This window comes from Homarus americanus, unplaced genomic scaffold, assembly GCF_018991925.1.
Source record: "Homarus americanus isolate GMGI-L3 unplaced genomic scaffold, GMGI_Hamer_2.0 scaffold29373, whole genome shotgun sequence".
NCBI lineage: Eukaryota > Metazoa > Arthropoda > Malacostraca > Decapoda > Nephropidae > Homarus > Homarus americanus.
Window position 1 is genome coordinate 761,298 of NW_024736157.1, and position 23,693 is coordinate 784,990.

General features: G+C 42.9%; 1 protein-coding gene across 2 annotated transcripts in view; it reads left to right on the plus strand.

Annotated features, from left to right (window-relative positions):
* The window catches only part of LOC121872099 (protein bric-a-brac 1-like), a 117,553-nt gene extending 94,528 nt beyond the window's left edge, over positions 1 to 23,025 (plus strand). The window contains exons 3-6 of one of the 2 annotated variants that reach the window (XM_042374785.1): positions 17,082 to 17,251; positions 17,693 to 17,932; positions 18,629 to 18,664; positions 19,335 to 23,025. In XM_042374785.1, coding sequence (XP_042230719.1) covers positions 17,082 to 17,251; positions 17,693 to 17,932; positions 18,629 to 18,664; positions 19,335 to 20,756 — 1,868 coding nt within the window. In that variant the 3' untranslated portion in view covers positions 20,757 to 23,025. The remainder of the gene's footprint in view (positions 1 to 17,081; positions 17,252 to 17,692; positions 17,933 to 18,628; positions 18,665 to 19,334) is intronic. The other variant, XM_042374786.1, reaches the window with a different exon arrangement.
* The last annotated feature ends 668 nt before the right edge of the window (positions 23,026 to 23,693 follow it).

Sequence of the window (23,693 nt, forward strand, 5' to 3'; positions counted from 1 at the left end):
ATCTAATTTCTGTGACTTTTTTCCTCCTATGTGATTTGTGGTGTTATTTATATATTTTTTCCTCTGGGGGAATAGAATTTTATAGAATGGGAATAATGTATTACTCCTGAGGTGGTGTAGGGGGGGGGGTTGAACTATAGGGAGGTGGTGTTCTTGTAGTGGATGAGAGGCGACAGAGGGGGAGGAGGAGTAGAGTAGAGAGATGAGGAAGAGAGATGGAGTATGATGAGAGAGAGGAGCGGTTAGAGAGAGAGAGACAGACAGACAGACAAACAAAGGAGGGTTGGATGAAGTGGTGGTGAAAAACGAGGGGAGGAGGATGGAGTGATTGTGTAAAGGGAGGGAGAGGTGTACGGAAAGGGAGAGCCGAGAAGAGGAAAGGACGATGGGAAGGAGGGGGGGGGAGAGTAGGTGGTTAGATCACAAGGTAACGGTAGAAAGGCAGGAGAATAGGGGGACGGTGTGGAGTGAGGAAGGAGGGAGGGACGGGGGTTGGTGGTAGGGGGGGTTAATCCTTAGATCTGGTAGTCAATTATTCAGTTATTATTAAAGATTCATGGGAGAGCTGCGACCGACCCGCCTGTGTGTTCCTGCGATTATATTTGGTGATTAAACCCAGGGTGGCACAAGATGAGCTGGTTTACGCCGGCCTCTCGGTTTAGACAGGTTTGTTTAGTGTCCCCTTTTATGTAGAGCCTCAACACACCAGGGAGTGAGTTGAACTTTTATGTTTGATCTCGGATGTTTGATAAAAGGGAAGCGAGATGACACTGTGGATGACAGTGAGTGACTGGTGGATGGCAGTGAGGGTGAGTTGGTGGATGGCAATGAGAGTGACTGGTGGATGAGTGAGAGTGACTGGTAGATGATACTGTTAAATGCTTGGAATATGACACTCGTGAGTAACCGGTGGATGGCGCTCGTGAGTCACTGGTGGATGACACCGGTGGGTGTCCTAGTAAGGTGCAGAAGAGGACTGTAATGGTCGCCCGATTTTCTATTAATTTGCTAGTTGCATTATTAGTATGTTTTTTAAGTGGCTTGATGGGTGACTGACAGACTGGAGCGTTGTTCAGTTGAGTGAAAAATCAGCAGATTGCTAAATTAACTGTTCGGTCGACTGGAATTTTTTATTTTATTGGGCACTCCCCTACATCCTTGTGTAAGGTGAAGCGCAGAAGCGTTTACAGCGCCCAACAGGGAAGCGTGCTAAGTTCATGCTTTCCTTTATGTCTCATGAGTTAAGGGCGTAGAAGCCTGAAGAGTCAAGGGCGTAGAAGCCTGAAGAGTCAGTGGTTTATGTCATCAAGTTATTGGAAGCTCCAACAACTTGTCCCTGAATACGAATTCGCAACTTTCGACTTACAACAGGTACCTACTGTACTGCTAGGTGAACAGGGACTAATGGAGGCTAGGAAGTAAGTCTAGACTGGAATTTGAGGTGGAAAACTTGAAATCATCACCAGATTAGTTAGAAAGGACAATTTACAATGGGCGTGGTTGACTGCTTGTACTGGCGCTTGAGAGCAGTCCAAGAATCTGCTGAGTAACTTCAGTTGGTCATTAATCTTAACCTTATTTGTCATGTGTTGGACAGTGTTTGTGTTCTTGTGAAACCAGACGCGCCCCTCCTCCCCCCACAGCCAAGTGTTGATAATATTTGACCTTTTCCTTTTTACATCCGATTATCGACCGAGGAGTGATATCTTATGACATAATTGGTGGTGTCGCTGAGGCTCCTGGACCTGGAGTAAGCCACTGTGTCTGTATGTACGCTTGGAAAAATAAATTCATCCTGTGGATCTTCACCGCCCGCCGTCTTCATTGCCAAGTACAACCACTCACTATCTGCTTGAGGTTGTCTAGCCATATGTCCGTCGTGAAGATAAAAGAGTTTATTCAAGTTGGAGGTGGAGCAGTAGCAAGACGGGGGAGAACCGGGTGGAGGGAAGGTGGGGATGTAAAGATGATAATGTAGATAAGGATCATTATTGAGTATATTGTGAGTGTGTAGCACCACCGTAGGTTAAGTAGCAGTGTGAGGGCGTTGTGAGTGTGTTTAGCATAGTGAGGGCATTGTGAGGAGGCCGTGGGGGTAAGTAGCATTGTGAAGACGTTAAATAGCAGTGTGGGGGCTGACACGCCACACTTCCACCTGGTCACAGTTGATGTTGGGAGACTGTGAACGGGGTATTAGGCGGTGCTTTAGCTGTCGGGTGAGTAAACGTTTTGATTGGCTGACGTTGAGTGAGTGTGGGTGGTCGTTCCCCCTCCCCCCCCCCCCAGGGATGACATGTTGCATCAGTGTCCATAGCAGTGTTGCAGGGGATGAGACGCTGCTTGTAATAATACATTATCCCGCCAGAGGCCCTGAAGTGTAGTGATGCTCCTGTGGTGTGTTGATTTAACGTCACACTCCGTCACCACACGCCAGCCCGTATAAACAGTGGGTCAGTAACATATTAAGGATAAGTGGTGGTGTGGTGATGTGTCCGGAGGTGAGGTGGTGGTGGTGGTGTCAGTGCACACGGTGGTGGTCCTGTGGGTCTTTAACACATAACTCTCCCTCAGATGATTAATTAGCTTATGTCTATATCTTGTTGTCTTCGCGTTGATGGTCGAGGCGACCGGATAGTATTGTAGAGAGGTGTGTGTGTGTGCGCGCGCTCTGGTGCCTGGGAGCTCTTATTCCTTTCCTCTTCCCCTTCGCCTTCTTTTACGCTATGCTTTTCCTTTTCCTCCACCAACACCTTCCTCCTCCATGCTTCACTCTTTTCTTTATCTTCCCTCTCCCCTTTCTTCTCCTCCGCCCCCCACCCCCTGCTCTTCTGTTTTCCTCTCCTACCGTTTCCTTTCCCTCTGTTTCCCCTTCTCCCTGCTCTTCCAACCCCTTACCCCTCCTTCCTCCCTCCTTCTCATCCCTCTCCCCCATCACCCCCTCCTCGCTCTTTGCCTGGTCGGTGGTGCGGCCGGAAAGTTCACAGTTTAACATGGACAGTGAAACAGTATGTAAATAATGGGAGAATAACAAAAGGTGAGGCAGTAAGACAAGAGTGGAGTGTGGCGGGCGTATATTGACACTGCCCCGCCGCCCGTGGCCCTGCCCGCTCTCACTGGATATAAAGAGGAAATTTCTCATCCATTTGTGATGGTTGACTAATCGGGCAGCTATTAATGTTGATTGTTCATCTACATAAGTATGATAGAATCGTGTTGCCGTGAGCAGGAGTGGCACTGAATGGTACACACACACACACACACACACCCGCGCTTAATTTTTCATGAATGGTATTTCGACAGCGAGGTTTGTGTGCCTTAGGCAATGATGAATCTGTAATTATTGTGTGTGTGGCCATTAATTATGCATTACGCTTGTAGGGAAGTCAATGTTGTTTGTATCTGTGTCCTGGATATGATTACTCCTCTGTACAGGCTTTACTTGTCTCGGTAAATACTTCCCCGCCATGTTTACGATAGCTCTTGTAGTTACGATAGACCTTAATTACGATACCACTTAAGCTTACAAAAGCCTTGCCACTGTGAGCTGTAGTGAGGGATGGAGCGCTAGTCGTAGAGGCAGACAGGGACACGTACACCCTGCCAGCCGAGCAGTGTACGTCTGATCGTGATATATAATTGATTGGAGGACAATTATGGGTGGGAACTGTCGGTGTGAGTGTACGTGTTCTCCAGCGTCGTCATTATTCTTTTAAGGAAATATCCAAGAGGGAAGGACTTAAAAAAAAAAATGGAGGAGGTGATGGTCTTCCCTGCTGCGCCATCCAACAATGAGCGTCTCTTTTGGCTATTCCGCATTGGTGTTATAATAGGTAATGTCAGCATTTGGGAATATTCTACCCAAGCGACGCATCCCCTCCCCCCCCACCTCCCCCCCCCACATACACACATTATTTTCCTCCTCCTCTTCATCTTATACTTCCCCCTCATTCTTAGATGATCCTGATGTTTCTCCTTTTCCTCTCACTCACCTCCATTCCCCCATCCCTTACTCCTTCCTCCCCCTTCCCCCTCCTTCATCGCTTCCTCCTCCTTCACCTCTTCCTCCCCATCGCCCAAACATCGCTTCGTCACTTCCCAGTCATTTCCTCCCGTTCTTCCTCCTATCACTAATTCTCTGTTTACTTCACACTGTTCTTTATCCCCCTCCCTCCCACGTCCTTTGTCTTTCCCCCACATGCTCCTCTCTGTCCCTCTCCTCCCTCGTCCCTCCCCTTTCTCTTCCCACTCTCTCCCCTCGTCCCTCTCCTCTCTTCCCTCTCCTCCTTTAACCTTTCTGACCAAAAAGACATGAACACGACGAAGAAGATGTGACTGTCACTTCTTGAGACTGTGATAACGTGACTGTCACTTCTTGAGACTGTGATAACGTGATTGTCTCTTCTTGAGACTGTGATAACGTGACTGTCACTTCTTGAGACTGTGATAACGTGACTGTCACTTCTTGAGACTGTGATAACGTGATTGTCTCTTCTTGAGACTGTGATAACGTGACTGTCACTTCTTGAGACTGTGATAACGTGACTGTCACTTCTTGAGACTGTGATAACGTGACTGTAGAACCATAAGAAAGTGTGATATTTAAGGTTCGAATTATATATATATATATATATATATATATATATATATATATATATATATATATATATATATATATATATATATATTTTTTTTTTTTGAGTGAAACTTACTGAAATAAACTATATAGGCAACATGCCTCCGTAATAACCATACCATTTTAGACTGGTATTTTTTTTTTTACTGATGAAAACGGGCAGATATAATAAAGAGCGCACAAAAGACAAAAGGATCTTTATTACTATACCATACTTCCTGGAATCATGTTTTTCGTGTGAGAGAGAGAGAGAGAGAGAGAGAGAGAGAGAGAGAGAGAGAGAGAGAGAGCCCTGTGAGGTAACTTCCATTTGGCTCAGTACATGATCTCACTTCACCACCCACTCCGCCGTCTGTTAATAATCTCACCTCTACAAGACTCGCCACCATACGAGGGACGGTGATAGTGGAGGGATGCGTTTATAAACTACTCGTTCGCGGGTTTTTATGTAAGGTGAGGAGGAGAGAGGGTGGATGTCGGGCTCAGTCGGAGTTGTCAGGAAAATTAAGAAAAAAATACAGTATCGTCATGACACAAAAAACGGGAATTGTTAGGAAAATTAAGAAGAAATCCGTGATCACCAAGAAAATAAAACCAAAAAATATACACGAAGGTGATCAAGAAAACGAAGAAATGTCGGAATCGCCAAGTAAACAAGAGAAAAATATCACAACTCAAAAACAAAGAAGAAAAAATCGTGATGACAGTGAGAATGAAACAAAAACACATATAATTCTCTGGGCGAAGTTAAAAGTAGGAAAAAAAGAAAATATATTTGTCTCGCCACATTTACCAGGAACAAGGAAGGAAACTTGACAAAATGAGTGAACGTTCAGGTTGGCTGGCTGGCTGGCTGGGAGGGGAGGGGGGTCCCGCACTCCGCCTGAAACACACACCCCTTAAAACAAAGGTTAAGATACTATCTCATATCGCGACCAGATTTTTTTTATTGCCTCGAAACCCCATTAAGGAACCCGCACATTCTCACATTTTAATGCTCGCCGTTTCCCAAAATGAAATTTATGCTTTATAAAAGGCGCCCATTTAAAATTTAACGAATGGAAAACTTATTCGTTTGTTTTCAGCGCGAGGAGAAAAAGAAATGCATTTAGAGCAGTGGATTATTCGGTGTGCGCTACTCACAAGTAAGTTTGCCTAATTGTGAATGCATGTACACTTGATGTTCATTAATGTGATTTTAATGGAGTCAGATTACAAAGTAGAATGTGTTTGCAGAAAGACCACGAGGACGGTTGAGGGGGGATGTTGCTTTCATTTTCTTGTTTAGTTTGGCCGCCATTGCGTGTTTTTCTATCAATTAGTGGTGGTCGGTCTGGATTACATGTAGAGTTCTTTTACAAATGGGGCTTTTCGTTCTTTTGTCTCCCGCAGGAATGAATTCGACAAAAGGACTTTTTTTTTTTTTACATTCATTACCGCAGTTTGGAAAAGGTGTTTGAACTTGGTAAAAAAATATAGAGCCTTCGGAATATTTGCCATTAGTTTCTTTCTAGTTGGTGTTAGAATGTAATTAAAGTGTGTTTTGGGGAGTCTTTTGTAACGGTGGAGCTCAGCATGTACTTGGTTGTTATTGCAAAAATTCTTAAAAATCGGTATTTGTAATTCTGGACAAAATTTGACGAGTGTTCACAGAGAAGTGGTTGAAGCAACGAGCTGGATAGAACTGGGTGAGGAATTTTATGCCGTGAATTATTGTCTGGAGATGGTATTCTCTTCATTCTTTCTTTAGAGACTAACACCTCATAACGCCAGGAGTCGATTGTTCTCCTCATAAATTGACCCGCCCCCCCTTCCTCATTCCTCCTCCCCAACCTGCTAAAATTATCTGTATCATTATGACCACTCCTCTCCCTTCCTCCCGTTCTCACTCCATACTTTCCTTGTTCAGCTCCCACTCCTTCTAGGGTTCCTTGGTATTTAACCATTTTACATCTTTATCTCCTTTTCCTTCCCCTCCACTCTCTCCCGCCTTTTTTCCTTGTGTTTCCCTCCGCCCGTGTCCCCGCATTCCCTAACCCCCTGCTGCTCCCATTGCTTGGTCAGTCACTCCTTTGTGCTGGTCTTAAAACTTATATATTTTCACGTGGGTTCCCTGTAACGCGTCTGACAGAAATAGGTCAGCGCGAAAAATAGAGAAGAGTTGAGCGATCTTCCCTTCAGAGCCGTCCGCTTTTTCCCGCAGTGCAGCTACCTTGTTCTTCAGTGTCGCGCGAGTTTGCATATGCGCCGCGTTTTAGTTGTGATGCTGCGTTATGCTGTGAGGCTCACTAAGCACGTCGAATCCATGCCTCCGCTACTACTACTACTTTTATTTTTAAACGTAGCCTCCAGCCTCCCCCAATAGCCACACCTTCGCCGCCATTTTATTACCTTAATATTAAATATCTTAATACATTAGTAGCTATCCTATCTGTCTTGAATTAGTTGAGCCGCAGATCTATGCTACTACTACTACTAATCTTAAGTCTTATTTTACGTGAGGAAGGGACGGGGGAGGGGGTAGCTTCCCTGGTGAATGAATATTGAATCTATCAAGTGCCATTTTCCTTTAAAAGTTATGAGGAATTGCTTATATTTTTGTGAAATTTCTGCCGCACGGAGGAAAAAGGACAATTTGACAGGATCATTGGATAACGATTGGAATTCGAAATATAAATTTTTATCGAGTTTGTCGACCCGAATTTCTTTGGAAATTACTTTAGCGTAACCTTCTCAAGATTGTATAAAATTGCATTTCAGTTCATCCAACTTCTAACGGATTCGACGCTTGCTAACGTAGGTAGTGGTGGTGGTAGTAGGAGGTGATGGTACTGTTGGTGGTGATGGTACTGTTGGTGATGGTAGTGGTACTGTTGGTGGTGGGATGTAGGGGGTTAGGAAAAGTAATAGTGTTGGTGGTAGTGTCCATACAGGGTAGAAGGAAGAGAGAAAATAGGTGACGTTGGAGTAAGGAGGCGAGGACTTGTAGGTAAATAGGTAGATGGGTAAATAATTTCCGGAAGTAGGTCAAACACCCCTCTTCCCCATCCCTCTTTCCCTCCTTTACCTGTCGTGAAGTTTTAGTTTTATCTGCAGTTTCACGCGGGATTTTTTTTTCCATCAGCTGTTTCTTGGCCGACTTGAAGTTAGCGGAGTACCATGTAATAATAACGGTGAGCGGCTGTTCTGTTGTCATTGGCTCGCAATCATTGGTCCGTAGTCGCTGTTCCGCGATCTCTGTTCCCTTGTTGTTGTTTCCCTATCGCCGTTCCACTGCTGTTCTTCCGTTATCGATATTCCGTTCCCATTTTCCCGTCGCCGATGTACCGTCACCGTCAGGCCATTTCCATTGTCCCGTCAGCGTAAATCCGTCAACGTCGTTCCTGTTAATGTCGCCTCGTCAACGTCTTTCCCGTTAATGTCACCCCGCCAACGTCCTTCCTGTTAACGTCGCCCTGCCAACGTCTTTCCCGTTAATGCCACCCCGTCAACGTCCTTCCAGTTAATATCGCCCCGTCAACGGGTTAGTCCGGGTCAGTACTCTCAAAGGTCAACAGTATGTAAAACCGATACTTGGTTTCGAAGTCAATATAGATTCACCAAAGCTCTTAAGTTATTCACTTCCTTCAGCTGCATTAGTACGCATCCAGCTGCATTAGAACGCATCCAGCTGGCTTCTAATGCATCTAGCTGGCTTGTAACGCATTCAACTGGGTTACTACAGCTGAGGCAAAGTTTTATTGGGACTAGCTGCCGTAATTAGATGTGTTTCTCTTATCTCTCAGTTAAGAAAAAATATTTTGCTCTACTCTTGAGAATCCAGATCAAGTTTTATTAACCCGCTAGAATGTCTTTTGGTTTGTATTAAGTGGAAATTGGCGCTGATGACGGCAGTGTGAGGAGTCCTGTGGTTGCTATTGTATTTGTTGCTGTTTCTGTGTTTTCGGTTGTTGCTGTATTAGATTTTCGGTGCTTCATTTGCAAGGGTCATTAAGCCCTGGGTACAAGGTTTAGTTTATTACAAAAGACAACTGTTAAAAATTTGAGCAGCATGAGGCTACGCCATTCTTCCCTTGTATGACTGCCCAGTGTAAATGTTGCTCTGACTTATTTTTCTGAAAGACAACAATTTTTGTTTTCTATATAAAAGAAAATTTTCGTGTTTCTTATGTTTTTTTAAGTGAAAGAGGAAAATGAATACTGGCAAAAACAAGTTAATTTTTTGTTGTAAAATTTACTTCCGGTTTACTCGAAGCTCGGATGGTCAAACAAATCAATTTCAACAGTATAAGAGAAATTACTCAAGTTTTGTTGTAAGTTACCAGAATTTTTTGTTCGGAAAACCAATAAGTAAGCACGAACACCGTTAACACGAACAAGAATACTCCTAAATGTATTCTGTAGTTTAAATATCCGAAAAAGAACTGAAGTCAGAAGTTCCTAAACAAGTGAAACAACAAAAGACGGTGTGATTAAACCAGCAGCTGTTCCTTATTGTCTGCCCCAGGCACTAGTAGGCTTATTTCATTACGCATGTTTCCTGTTGGATTTTCACCTTAAAAATGTGTGGAGGTGCTCATTGGCATGAAAGTTATCAAGAGTTGAGGCCTCGATCACGTCGCCCTAATCTATTGCGGCTCCTGACGGATGCCATCGTGTAAGTACAGTAGTTGTTGTGAGGTTCCGATCGCTCCCCACGGATGTTATCAACAAGTTATGAGGCCTCGATCACATCCACCAGCTTATGGCTTCCTTTGACGGATGTGATCCAGCAAGTTATTTGTGGTTGAGAAGGCTCGAGCACATCCCCGAACCTGCGACTCCCTTGACGGATGTGATCCAACAAGGGCACGTAAGCAAGGCCAGAAACTGTGGCCGTATTACAATTACGATTTGATGTAATAACCGAAAATTATGGATAATGGGCGTCTGAGAGCGGTGGAGACCCCTCGCTCACTAAACTGTGCGGGTAATCGCTTTCAGAGACCCTCGACTGTGTTGTAGAAAGCGGGCCCGCGAGATGGATGGCCATACGCCTTATAATTTCAATGCCTTTCGATAAATAGGATAATTTGTGGGAGGGCAGGGCGCATTCTTTTTTTATTACCCACAGATTTCATTTTGATGACATCGATGCTTCGCTAAACGACCGGTGATGGAAGATATAAAGGCACTTCGTGTAGAGAGGAGGGAGAGAGGGAGGGTGGTAGTGTTGACGACGGCAATAAAACATAGCACTTATAACAATGTCAACATAAACAACGTAACAAAACGCACCAGCCTGGATCTATGTATACAAGTGTGTGTTCCAATAATTTCCATTTGATTTCCGGTCCCTTTGCAAAGCTTTCCATCCCACCTCGGCGGAGCCCGACTGTAGAACAATAAGAGAAGTAATTTATATCAGTCAGGGCAGAATACGATGATGAAGTGGGCCCCGCCATGACGCAGCAGCGCGCTGGAAAACCTCCCGGAATTGCATTAACGATTCTATTTTGTTTTCTCGATCGCTTCATTCGCAGACTTGCAAATTCTGGTGTCTGTAATTCAGGTTATTATTCTTATTCTGGCATATTGTAATGTTTTCTCCTTTTTTGGTAATCGTTTTAAGTAGTCTTTAAAGCTGAGGCAGGTGGAATGCTTTCCGCGTACGTGAAAGAAACTGATAATAATAGAGGGATAATTTATCCTGAATGCCGTTTACAATACGCTAACAAGATAATAATAATGTAGTATGCTAATTAGGTGACTGACATTTTCCTCGTCTATAGTGACAGAGGGAGACGGTTAAGGGGGACTGTAGTGAAGCTTAAAGTTAAGAAGTAATATTCATGAGTGGACAGCGCCGCGACCTTACCAGCCATGACAATACGCTGTGCCCGGTGAGGATAATTTGAATAAATGTCACAGGCCATTATTTTGACCGCGGAAGGGCTGGCAATTTTAATATTCGCATATCCAGTAAATGTCATGAATGGTTGATGTCGGTGTAGCGCTCCCGGGTGAACAAAAACCCCAGCAGGATATGAATCACCATGCAAAGAATGGACATTAGAATTCTTTAATACATTTTTCTCTTTTTTTATATATATGTATATATGTCTTTCTCCTGGTGACCAGACAATGTGAGGGGAGGGGTTAGGTTAACGTCGCTAAATTTCAGCCTCAGCTGTGTTAAAAAACGAACGGGGAATTTGTTGAATGTTCCGTGATGGCAACAATGGTCTTGACGTCGCTGTTGTTGCTTCTGTTGATGTTGGAGGGAGGGTAGCATGGAGGGTGTTGTGGTGGAGGGAGGGAGAGTGGCTTGGAAGGTGGAGTAGCGGAGGAAAGGTAGCATGATGGTGTAGTAGTGGAGGGAGGGTGTGTTGGAGGTATTACAGTGTTGAAAATAGTGATACTGTAACGATGGTCGAGTGTTGATATTGAGGATAGTGAAGCAGGGTGTGTGTGTCTGACATCTTCACAGCAACTCTTCGACTCCACCAAGTGACGGATTTAATGATCACGCTTTTAATATATAACCATCAAGACGAGTATGTGTCGCGTCTTAAAAGTTTGAGCTTCATCAACATAATAAACACGCGAGTTTACACCACCACTATCAATCACCATCCCCTGCGGTAAACTAGTGCTAGTGACCCTTGCCGAGCTCATCTATAACTGCAGCTTCTCTGTCGGCCGCTAGAAGAACACAGTCACATGCAAATTTTTGTTGGTAATCTGCAAATAGATAATGAAGGGTTAACGTTTCACGCGGGTGACGGCCACTGTCGACCCTCAGACTGCGACGATGATTGAGCACTCCACTCTCCTGCCTCCTACCTCGCCTCCTCCTCCTCCTCCCTAACCCCTCTCTTCCTCCTCTTACCCTCCTCCTCCTCCCTAACCCCTCTCTTCCTCCTCTTACCCCCTCCTCCCTAACCCCTCTTTTCCTCCTTTTACCCCCTCCTCATTTTCCAACCCCTCTCCACCTCCTGACTCCTACCTCTCTCCTCTTCGCTCCTACCCCTCTCCCTCTCCTGTCCTCTTCCTCTTACCTCCTACTCTTGCTTCCTTCCTACCCCTCTCCTTAATCCTCCTCCTCTTTCTTCCAGTCTACCTCCTCCTCTCTCTAATTCTCCCTTTGACCCTCCCTGCCCTTCCTCTCTTCTACTCTTATATAAAATCTCCCACTTTTCCTTCCTACTTTGAATGTTCCCATTGGTGGTGGTGATGGTAGTGTAGTAGTGTTGATGGTGGTAGTGATGTTAGTGGTAGTGATGGTGATAATGGTAGTGTTAATGGTGGTGATAGTGTGGAACGAGAATCAACCTATCTCATAATGATATAAAATAAAGGTAAAGGTAGAGTCTAGTAGGGGAAGGGGTGGGAGGGGCAAGGATCACCCAACTACGGGAAGGACTTTGTTATTGAGATATTGTGTATGTGTGCAATTGGAATATATTGGTCTAAGTTTTAATGTAAAAAGTTGTATAACAAAAGTGGCCTGGGACCGCGGCTAGATGTGTGAAATGAGATTTTATTTTTTCATAATTGAAACATATGGGCGCTTCGCTGTTCTTATAGTTGTAAAGAAAGACTGATGGAATTACGACCTTAGCAGTTGTCTTTTCTATTAATGAGTTTTATTATATAATTTATTGCGCCTATCTTGTTAACAGAGGAAATAGTTTATAGCTTAATCTTGCATATAGACAATGCAGGTATACAGTTTAGCATGTGTACAAGGGTGTACATAGGCCGTGGAGAAGTGTAGCATACAAATACACATTATACAGCATGAGTAGCAGACAAACACGGTGTATCGCAAGAGACTCGGAGTAAGTGGTAAATGTATAGTGTATAGCGGAAGTGTATCCTGGTGTTGGTAGACAATTGTGTAGTGTATATATCGAGTGTATTCTATTGACGAGCTCTCATTACCCGGCTGTAGTTTCCTCTCAACGATTCCCGGCAACTTGTCTCGCTGTTGCTGCTACCACTTCTTCTGTTATCGTTTGTTGATGTTATCTTTATTGTTGTATCTGATAACTTAATTGTGTTGTTGTTTTCTTTACTGTTGTTGCGACTATTGTTTGTTGCTGTTCCTTCCTCTTCGGTTTATCATTACTGCTGTAATTGTTGCAACTTGTGTTAGCCTGTTGCTGCTGTTGTCTGTTGTTGCAGAGATTGTTGCTTCCAATCCTTTGTTAATGTTCTGTTGTTGTAAGCTTTGTTGTTCCTGTTACTCTCATGGTGTTCTTTCGTTACAGCTTCTTCTGCAGTCCTGTTGCTTCTTCAATTTTATGATTTATAATTCTGCTTTTGATGTCCTTTTTCTGCTTAATCCGTTTTAGTAACCGCTGTTAAGTTCCAAATTGCTGTCGCTGTTCCCGTTGTTCTTCTGTTGGGGTGCCGCCGCTGTTTTCCTTCTGTTTGAGCGCTGCCTTTGGTTTTCTGGAGTGTTTCCGTGGATGTCTTTCTGTTGGGTTGCTACCGTTGTTGTCATGCTGAGTTACTACTGTTTTTGTGGTCCTTTTAGCTTGCTACTGTTGTTGTTCCGTTGAGCTGCTGCTGTTATTGTGATCCTTCTGTTGGATTGCTACCGTTCTTGTTCTTACTGAGGATTGGGGGTTAGTGTTTGTGCAAAATATCGTTCCTTATTTCAGAGGGGAGGGGGTTGCGTATTTCGTGGCATTGTTCCATTGTAATTGAAAAAGTTTGTCGGGAGAATTATGGGAGGACCTGAGCCCATCACAGCCAACAAAGGCCAGGTAATTTTTGTTTAGTAATTTTACGCAGTTTGCCCACAAGTTTGTCTTATCATAATATATGCGAAAATAATTGACAATAGATCCCAACCGTATCATTCTTTCCCTCTTCCTCCTCCTCCTCCTCCCCTCCTCCTCCTCCCCCCTTCCTCCTCTCTCTACCCCTCACACTCCACCTCTCCCTCCCTCCCCCAAACAGATAAATGGCGACTCCCATTACTGTGTTGTTGTTTTTTTAAGTTACGTAAACTCCACTTTAGTTTCGTTATAATGAATCGAAGTAAAGAGGTGAGAGGAATAGGATGAAGAAGAAAGGAGAGGTAACGAAGAACAGGAGCAAGAGGAAGTGATAGGGAGAGGAGGTAGGAGGAGGAGAAAGAATAGGGGCAGGGGCAGGAGGTGGAGCAGCAGTAGGAGGAGGAGAAAGTGCGGAGGATGAGGATAGCTGTAGCCAAGTCCCACGGGGCGTAACAATGACTTAAGGGCAACAACAACAACAACCATTTGATTCCGTGTCCGTCATCGGGGATTCCATGAATGGCGAATCTCGACAAATTACTGGGTTGTCTTGCAAACGTTATTATGTCAAACAAATGAAAATATGACATTCCAGTCAAATTTTGTTAGCAGGTCATGTAGGAAATTAAGGGAAGTCACGATATATAATATTATCTCCATTGTTGCCTCCCCTTCCCTCCCTCCCCCGGTAATTTTTTTCTTCTTGAGGGGACACGATACTGCTATGAGAAAGAGCTGTGCCGACGTGTACAGGAGGCGTGATCGTGTGGGGACGTGTACAGGAGGCGTGATCGTGTGGGGACATGTACAGGAGGCGTGATCGTGTGGGGACGTGTACAGGAGGCGTGATCGTGTGGGGACGTGTACAGGAGGCGTGATCGTGTGGGGACATGTACAGGAGGCGTGATCGTGTGGGGACGTGTACAGGAGGCGTCGTGACATGTACAGGAGGCGTGATCGTGGGGGACATGTACAGGAGGCGTGATCGTGTGGGACGTGTACAGGAGGCGTGATCGTGTGGGACATGTACAGGAGGCGTGATCGTGTGGGGACGTGTAGAGGAGGCGTGATCGTGTGGGGACGTGTACAGGAGGCGTAATCGTGTGGGGACGTGTACAGGTGTGATCGTATCGGGACGTGTACAGGAGGTGTGATCGTGTCGGGACGTGTACAAGAGACGTGATGTTGTGGGAACGTTTGTAGAAGTGGATTTGTGTTGACGTGTAATGAACGTGCACTGACTTGTTGTAAAGACGTGTACAGGAGACTTACTTGTATGGTGACGAGAGTTTGTGACGTGCTTGCCCCACTACACCAGCCCTTCCCCTCCCTCCCAGCCTCCCCGTACATAACTGCTCTGTCGTCTCCATTAAATAAGCAGAAACGAGTGGATAGTTTTATTATCAAGAGTCTAACGAAAAATATACGTGATTAGAACATGTACGTAAATGTTTATAATAGACTATTTTCTAAAGCACTCACCTCCAGTTCTTTGAATCGCTGGCACTGCCAGTCCACCAGCTGTAATTGAGTACCTAACTTTATAGGCTAGGGAAGTGTAGGCGGTCGAGTGCAGTGCCGGCCATACTGACTCCTTGTATACCAAAGGCTTAGTATTCAGTCCTGTAGGACCCAATTTCATGTTGATAGAAAATTACATTGTGGAACCCGGTGAACAGGTATAGCTGCGGAAATGTGTTCATACACCTGCAGTAACCAGTGTCTCCAAACGGCACCGTCACAGTTGTAGTATCACTATTTATGAATGAATGAGCATTGGTTATGTAACAACGGACGTGATTGGTGGATAGGTCATACAGGTCAGCCATTTGGAGACAAATGTGACCACAGAGGGTGTAGGAACACATTTCCGCAACTGTACCTCCATACAGGTGTTAATTAAATAAGAATACTGTGCTATTACTACTCTTTTAGACCCGCCCGTTATACTCTGATTTTTGTGACTAATTTCTAATATTTCTCGTGTTTTTCTTTTATCGATGCTGCCAGTGAAAAATTCAGATTTCAATTACAGTACAGTAGTGTGTACGCGGATAACACTATATCTTTAATTGACAAGTGGAGGAGCCGACGCCCACCTTCCTCATGTTTTTCTTTACCGTGACTAAAGGTTAGGAAGCAAGAAAGAAAAATTATAATTGTTTCTTTAGATGCATTCATGTGCATTGCATTAGATCCTTGTCACAAGTAGCGCCCAGTCGATGTGTTCTACACTTTTGTTTTCTGCATTTTTCTCTTAATTTTACACAGAGAATTATTCCTGATTTTAGTATATTTGATGCTGGAAACCAAAGCTATCCAGGAAAAGAGAATTCTAAATATGACAATGAAAATAACTACTATAAAAAAAAATGAAGATAGTCTGCATTACAATAGGAATGGATAAATTCATTTGATACATTATCAGGCAAAACTCTGGCTTCCTCCCTTTCCTTTGTATCCATAACCGAGGATGCTCTGTACGTTTAACCATATCACTTAATTTATATCAGATATAAGATAATATATATTAATAAGAGCTACAAAAAAGACGGTGGTGAACACTGGGCCTGGCAGTGTCGGGCGGTCATCTGGCCATGTGTGGGTTTCCCGCGTAAAATATGAGTTGGCCACACAGCTGCTGCCGCCCCTCCACATTAATTGTCGTCAAATGTCGTCATGAAATTATTATCCATACCCTGCTCTCTTCGTACACCCCCCTCCCCCAAGTTCTTGATAATAATGCCTTTGTTTAATACCTCTATGTTCCATATATTTATCACCTTACCATTCTCTGTGCAAAGCAAGTTGAGCTCACAAGTTCCCAACCTCATGTTACACCGAGGTGCTCCACTGCACGATAATTATATATTAGGGGTTATTTTATATTATTGCCGTTCAGTTCATTTGATAATGATGCTCAGCTTATGGAAGTGTGTGATACTGTATAGCGACGGGCCACATCTTGCACAATTTGCAACATTTGTAGCTTTGGATATTTGAAATAAATTTTATTAAAAATAGGTTTGAGCAAAATAATTATAAGATTTATTTTTTGCATCTAACGATAAATTAAATAATGAAGCTTCAAACCAGAACGTGGTTTTGGATCTCAGATACAGCATAAAGGAGAAAATAAAAGAATGGTAGGAAGTATTAATAACGAAGGCGTGAACTTACTGTACAATATATTCAAAACAAACGGGCATGAATAAACTCAAAGTACGTCAAAATACTGGAGGGAGGTTACAGTCATGGTAAAGTGGGTAATATAACATGACTATGATATACATTACATAATAAGTAATGTATCTCTCAACATTCCCAGGCCATGCGAACCTTACCCCAAGGCGACTAGCCTCGCCAGTCGCCTGAGGGTGTATTGTGAATCATGCTAGCGTCCTCTCCCCCACTTTACATATTATGCTATTTTCTCGTTTTGTGACCACAACTTATGAATTATGGTATATCTCTTCATAATGCTCACTTGTAACATTCGCTTCACCCTACATGAACTGTCACTTAATATTATAAACCTAGCCTTAGCATATCAAGATTTCCCTTACAACCCAGTCAGTACAGTAATCCTATGGCTTTCAAACTAACACCCTAAAACCATAAAACACATTTATAATGCGTTGTCCGTGCTACAGATAACCATTTCTTTTTTCCGGCAGATACATACCAGGCGCAAGTGCAGGCGGCGTGGCAGAAGAGCTGGAACCAGACCCAATCACTCCTGCAGAACCTAAGGTTTCGTGAGCGTGGACCACTGAAGTCTTGGAGGCCAGAAACCATGGCCGAGGCTATCCATGCTGTGCTGAAGGAAGGGTTGTCGCTGTCTCAGGTAAGTACCACAGTAGCTGTGTCCTTAACTCAGTTATGTTTTCAGAGGACATCTCAAAAGGTTGAACTGGATTCGGATTGTCATTTTAATGCAGGATAATTCACACTAAGTTTTTGCCAATCAGGTCAAAGAGCAATTATCACAAGACTTGCAAATTTCCTCAGTTACGATTTGCATGATGTTAATAAAGAGATGGGCTCTTGCATATTTAAACAACAGTAAGAGTACAGTACATTATAATAGTAAGTTTTTGTATATTGTAATCAACAGTTTTATAACAGTATAGAAGTAATTTCCTGAATATATATGACATTAAGTTCGTGTTTATATAATCGTCAGCAAAGTTCTTTAACAAGTTCCTGTACAAATAATTAATTGGGACAAATATATATTAAAAAGATTTTTCCACATGCTGTACATTAAGTACACCTTCTTTTACAGGCCGCCCGCAAGTATGACATCCCATACCCCACCTTCGTTCTTTATGCCAACCGAGTTCACAACCTCTTGGGGCCGTCACAGGAACCTGGGGACATGAGGCCTAAGGGACGTGGCAGACCACAGAGGATCCTGCTTGGGTCATGGCCTGAAGAGCAGATTAAGGGTGTGATCAGGGCCGTCGTCTTCAGGGACACCTCTGTGTTCAAGGACAATGAACATAAATTGGGCGGGAAGACAAAGGTACTGTCCAATGGTGCCAGAACTCTTATATCCCAATACAGTATTGTTCTGTTCGAGATAATTTTTTTTAATCATTTGCTGTATTTTACTTCAGCGCACATGCACTGCTACTTATATAATTCATTTCACCTGAGCACTAACTATGGATGAATTTTGTTTATAATGTCTTAATATTTTTTGTGAGGAATTTTTGTCTTAAGATTTACAATGACTGTTATCTGTACTTTTAAAGGAAGTAATTGCAGTATGTATGCAGTGTTTTAATTGATGCTTTTGCTTGATTAACTGTATAGAAAAATAAATTAATATTAACACAAGACAGAGTTGACAGTGTTTTTGTATTAATTTTGCATATCATCACAGCATGCATCTCTCTCGCCAAAAGATTGAATCATGTTTGTAAATGTCTCAACCCCCCCTTCAAAATTTAATGTCTTACAAGTAGTAGTACATTACTTGGCCGAGTTCATAAAACTTGTTAATATCAGCACAGACAAAGCACTAGAAGTTATTGGATATTTCCATTTGTGTTTTTAATTGTGATTATTTTATCTTCACCCTATTGTTATAAATTATTTACCCACTAATAGTTATTGTCTTTAGGATCTGTAGAACTCACCATCTCCCCCATTTAGTCACAGTATTCACCTATACTGTAGATTTGGTGTTCACTATGTTTTTCTCTGTATTTTTTAGGAAAACAAGCATCCACAAGCGCCCAAGCTGCCTCGGGTTAGTATACAGTATACTTTGTAATTTGATTTGCCTATGACCTCTCTCTGAGTCATAACTTAAATATCACTTTCGAAATTATTGTTTCAAGTTTTATATTAGATCATGTGAAAAAAAGTTGTTGTTTTTTCGTTATAACTACCATACACTACTGTAAAAGCTACAAATCTATACAGTACTTTGCTACTTGATTCTCTTGACCTCCTGTTGAACATTTAATAAAACACAGGTTGAAGATCTTTAATTTAGATTACTGAAAAAGTTGTATATCCCAAATAGATTTTTTAACAAGCTTCATGTTTTTGTCAAAAATGTATCACCTAGCCACAGTTTCTGCTACACATACATTTATACAGTATCTACTGTATACCCTGCAAGAACTAAGAAACAAAATTTGTGTTAATCACAGAATAACAAGAAAACTTTTAAATGTGGACACTTACAATGGCTCTTGGCTTATCTGGGTTCATGCAGAATTTATTACGACCTTTCCATCTCTCTCTTGAGTAATAATTGGAGGGGTCAATATTCCAGCTGTCATGTGTGTTTTCTCAGGAGACCAGGAATGAGTTAGTAGAGGCATGAGACCTTGATCTCTGTCAGTGTACTGTACATGGTTAAATTTCATTTTCTTGTGTTTTGGTAAACTGATGAAGGTTTTATTTTTCAGGAGGATCCTAGTGCATTGCTTGTCAAACCCAATGGCCCAGTATTGCCCAATGTATCTGGCATCTTAGGGCTATCCATGGACACACCTGACAATGGTAGCCTATCAACTGCACCCAGTACTCCAGCATCATCTACCCCAGCGCCATCAACACCCGCACCTACTACCCCCATCCCAACACCATCTACCACACCTATTGCCTTGCCCCTCACAACACCTCCAACTCCAGGAAGCACTGTGGTTACAGCAGCTGGCAGTCCGATATCTAGCGAATCTCGTGTGGCTAATATCTCCATGAGTAATTCCACCCCACCTCCAACCAGCATCGTGTCTGCTTGCCTCACAACTACAACACTTACTTCCTCTATCATGTCCTCACCGGTGTTTAGTCTTACTAACAGCATTAACACCAACAGTAATGGCAGTATTACTAGTAATGGAGAGCCACCAGTTAGTCCTTCTCAAGGGACTCAACAGCGAGAGATGTCCCCACAGAACCCTCATCAAAATCAACAGCAGGAACAGCAGCATCAACAGCATCAAGAACTACAAATGCAGCAGGAGCAGCAGTCACAGCAACAACAGTCACAGCCATCACAATCACAACAGCAGCAACAACACCCACAACAGCAGCCATCAACACCACAGCCACAGCACCAAACCCAACATCAAGCCCACCGCCAGGCTCTACACCCGAGCCCACACCCAGGCCCACTTCCTGGGCCACACCCTGGGCAACACCCAGGCTCACACCCAGGCCCACACCCTGGTCCACATCATAGCCCACTCCAAGGCTCACAACATGCCCCACTCCAGGGACCACACCGGAGTCACCTTCCAGGTCAGCACTCTGGCCAGCAGCACCAGGGACAACACCAAGGACAGCACCAACAGCACCCGCAGTCACAACACACACCACAGCATCACCAAGCACAGCATCCTCAACTTGGAGGTCTTTTGCCTAGTGGACTTCCCTCACCTCTGGCTACATCTTTGGCGTCACCTGTCCATTTGGCACGATTGTTTGGTGAAGGTACTCATCCTCACCTTCCTGGTCACCAGCCTCCACAACACCCTCAAGCACCCATCAGTCCCTTCCACCCTGCCTTCCCCCGACACCCTCATCCTTCTGCTGCAATGCAGGTCATGAATGCCATGAATAGTCTCAATGCTCATGCTTCTCGCATGAATTCTAATGATATTGAGCCATCACCTGAAGCATTGCTGTTCAATAAGTTAACAAATCCTCATATGAATCCCACTCAAGGTAGTAGTGACACACTTGCACGAAGTGGTCCAACCCAAAATCAGTTTGACAACCATGGAGATGCCTCCACCTTGTCAGGTATGGTAGACCGTGCATCACTAATGTATCGTGATGGACTTGATGTCATTAAATCTGAACCTGAACCCATCCTGAATTGAAATTTCCACAGCTCTTTAACAATGGCCCCCACATACTGTAGAGAGCCTCAGTGTTGGTGATAAACAGCAACTAATTTTGATAGCAGTTTTCATGCTGTCTGAAGTGTGTCTCCATACTGCTGGTTTTGTTGTGCAGTGTATAGGATCCCGAAATAATAAATTTTTATGTAGGGACCATATTATCTAAGAAAATTTTGCACACTTCTTTATAAGAGCATATTTTAATTGATTATGTAAATAGTAGAGAGAATTACAGTACATAAGTAGCTTTGCATCTGCATTTGTCCAAAACAGTTGGGCATTACCTCAAAGTGAAACTCATTCAGACGCAATGTCACTGTACAAACTGGACATGCCAATATTCCCCTTCTGTATATAATAATGGTGATTGGTGCATGTACCTGTGTGTGCTGCCTTGCACCCTTCACTCTCATCTGAAGAATGGGTTTTTATACCTTAAAAGGTATTGTTGCTTTACTTGTTAGTAATAGATCAGAAGCTGATGTAGAACTAGAGTATAGGAGCACCTGGTTTATGGTAGTGCGTTAATTTATTTTGCTGATCCAAGAATATACTTGCCTTCACCTGATCTTTTGCCTTAATTGAGAGGAGGGCCATGGTCATGCCCATGTGGCAAGTGGTATAAGGCTCTTCTGCCCACCCACCATTTAAACATTCACATTTGAAATGTTTTTTCAGCAATTCATTTGCTCCTTTAGTATATACTGTATGTAGAAGTAACTAATGGAGGATCATTCCTATAACAAAAAACTGGGCATCTTGACTTTCCCTGTTTATTCTAATGAGAATGTGTACCTAATAGGTACCAAAATTGTGTTAGTAAAATGTTAGGTAGACATTTTTTCAGTGTATTTAATCCAATGTCTTAATATTTTAAAAGTATGGAAGAATCATCTGATACTGTCATGAATATCAAAGACTACAAAGGGAATCTGATTCATTGTTATACTTGTTGATTATGTAATACACTAATTTAAGTTTTGGACTGTAATCCAAAATATGTTGTTCTTATTTTCCAATTGATTTTATAGACATATACAATATATAACCAAAGTATACATGATAGGTTAAGGCTATTTTAATACTTGTAGTTTGTAAGATATGATCATAAACTTAAGAAAGTGAAGTGTCGCACCAAACAGTGTTCTCTGCTTCTCTAATTTTTTTTATTTAATTTTCATGAGTTTGTCATTTAACTGGCAATATATGATAACTAGGAGAAGCAGGGCCAACATTGGAATTTTAGATTAGATGTTACCAGTGTATTATGCTATGTAGCAGCAGAGAGTCTGGCTTGGAAACACATTTATAGTGATTTTCCTTTCTTTATTCATTCTCTCTGCTGATTTTTTTATGTATACTTATACATAAGTTTGAGACATGTCCATGATTGAGCTCCAAACTTTGTAACTTTTATGGCTCTTTATATTTCCTTATTCTCTTAACATTCCCATTCAGATTTTCTGCTGCATGTATACCATTATATTAATTATATAGTTTTATGTTCTTTATCATAGAGCACTCAATATGCATTTCTGTAATTATAATCCCTTTGAGCTGTTATTTATGTTAGTGATATCTGTAATCCTCCCACACTCCTCAGGCTGCTATTGGGGAACTAACTAGTTTAAGTTTAATGGCAAAAAGTATCTACAAATTTTCTGACAGATACAAAAAAACATGTACCAGGAAACAAATGAGCCCTTTATGCTCTGTGTGTATGATTCTGACATTTACACACCAATGAAACACTGACTTTACTGGAAACCAATGAGAGGTGTCAGACCTCTTAAGCCCAATAGTTGGCCATTGTACATATTGTGATATAGAACTCAACTCTGGCCATGAGGCAGAGTAGGCACCCCGCCTGCCTCCCATGTGTGCGTGTGTATGTGTAGTAGCTTTTTCGTGGTGCCCCCAGGTGTCGTCGTCATCGTCACCAGACCCCGTCATCCAACTCCCCATACTACTGCTGTGTGCATGTTTTGTTGGTATTTGTACTGTGGTTGGTAATAGCTTGTCAGATCACTAATCAGCGTATTGATAATAATGTAATATCAGGAATCATATCTTTAAAATCATACCTATGTTATTTATCAATTTTAACAAAATTTTGAAAGAATTGGTTCTTTGGTGTATTTGCTAAGTCCATGTAGACAAAGATAGAAAGTCTGGTAGGTAACTATGTTTGGCCTGGTGCCATAGGGAGGGATGTGCCTGTAGATGCTCTAAATAAATGCTATCTTAAGTGTTTTTTTGAATCGCCTTTCCAACAAATACCATCCATCCCCTCCCCCCCCAATTACACATCACCCATCCTCTTTCTCTCCTTCCTGTATAATCCACCCATTCCCTTCTTTCTTTTCCCTTCAAACCATCTCTCCTCCCCCAATACACACCATCCATTTCCCATCTCCCCCACACACAAAAACAAACCAACCCCCCAACCACACCATACTCCCAAACACACCATCCTCCTCCCAAACACACCAGCCTCCTCCCAAACACACCAGCCTCCCAAATGCAACATCCTCCTCCTAAACACACCATCCTCTGCCCAAGCACACCATCCAGCTAAACGCACCATCCTCCTAAACACACTATCCTCCCAAACTCACCTTGTGCATTTAATATAGGCATTGAACATGAAAAAAGTGTGGGTGGACACCATAGGATGATGGTGCATGATAAAAGTGCATGGGTACCATAGGATGTGAGGCCCAGAAGAAAGAGTTTGGATAAAGCACACTAAATATTAAGCCTACAGAAAACACCCAGGCTCTGTGTCTGGCAGTACACTCGACTACCCACATTTCTCCTTTTGTATAGTTATGAGCCAGTTTACTACTTGGTGGATTGGGAATATCAAATGAAACAATGATATGCTATATACTGCCAGATTCTGGGGTCACTAAG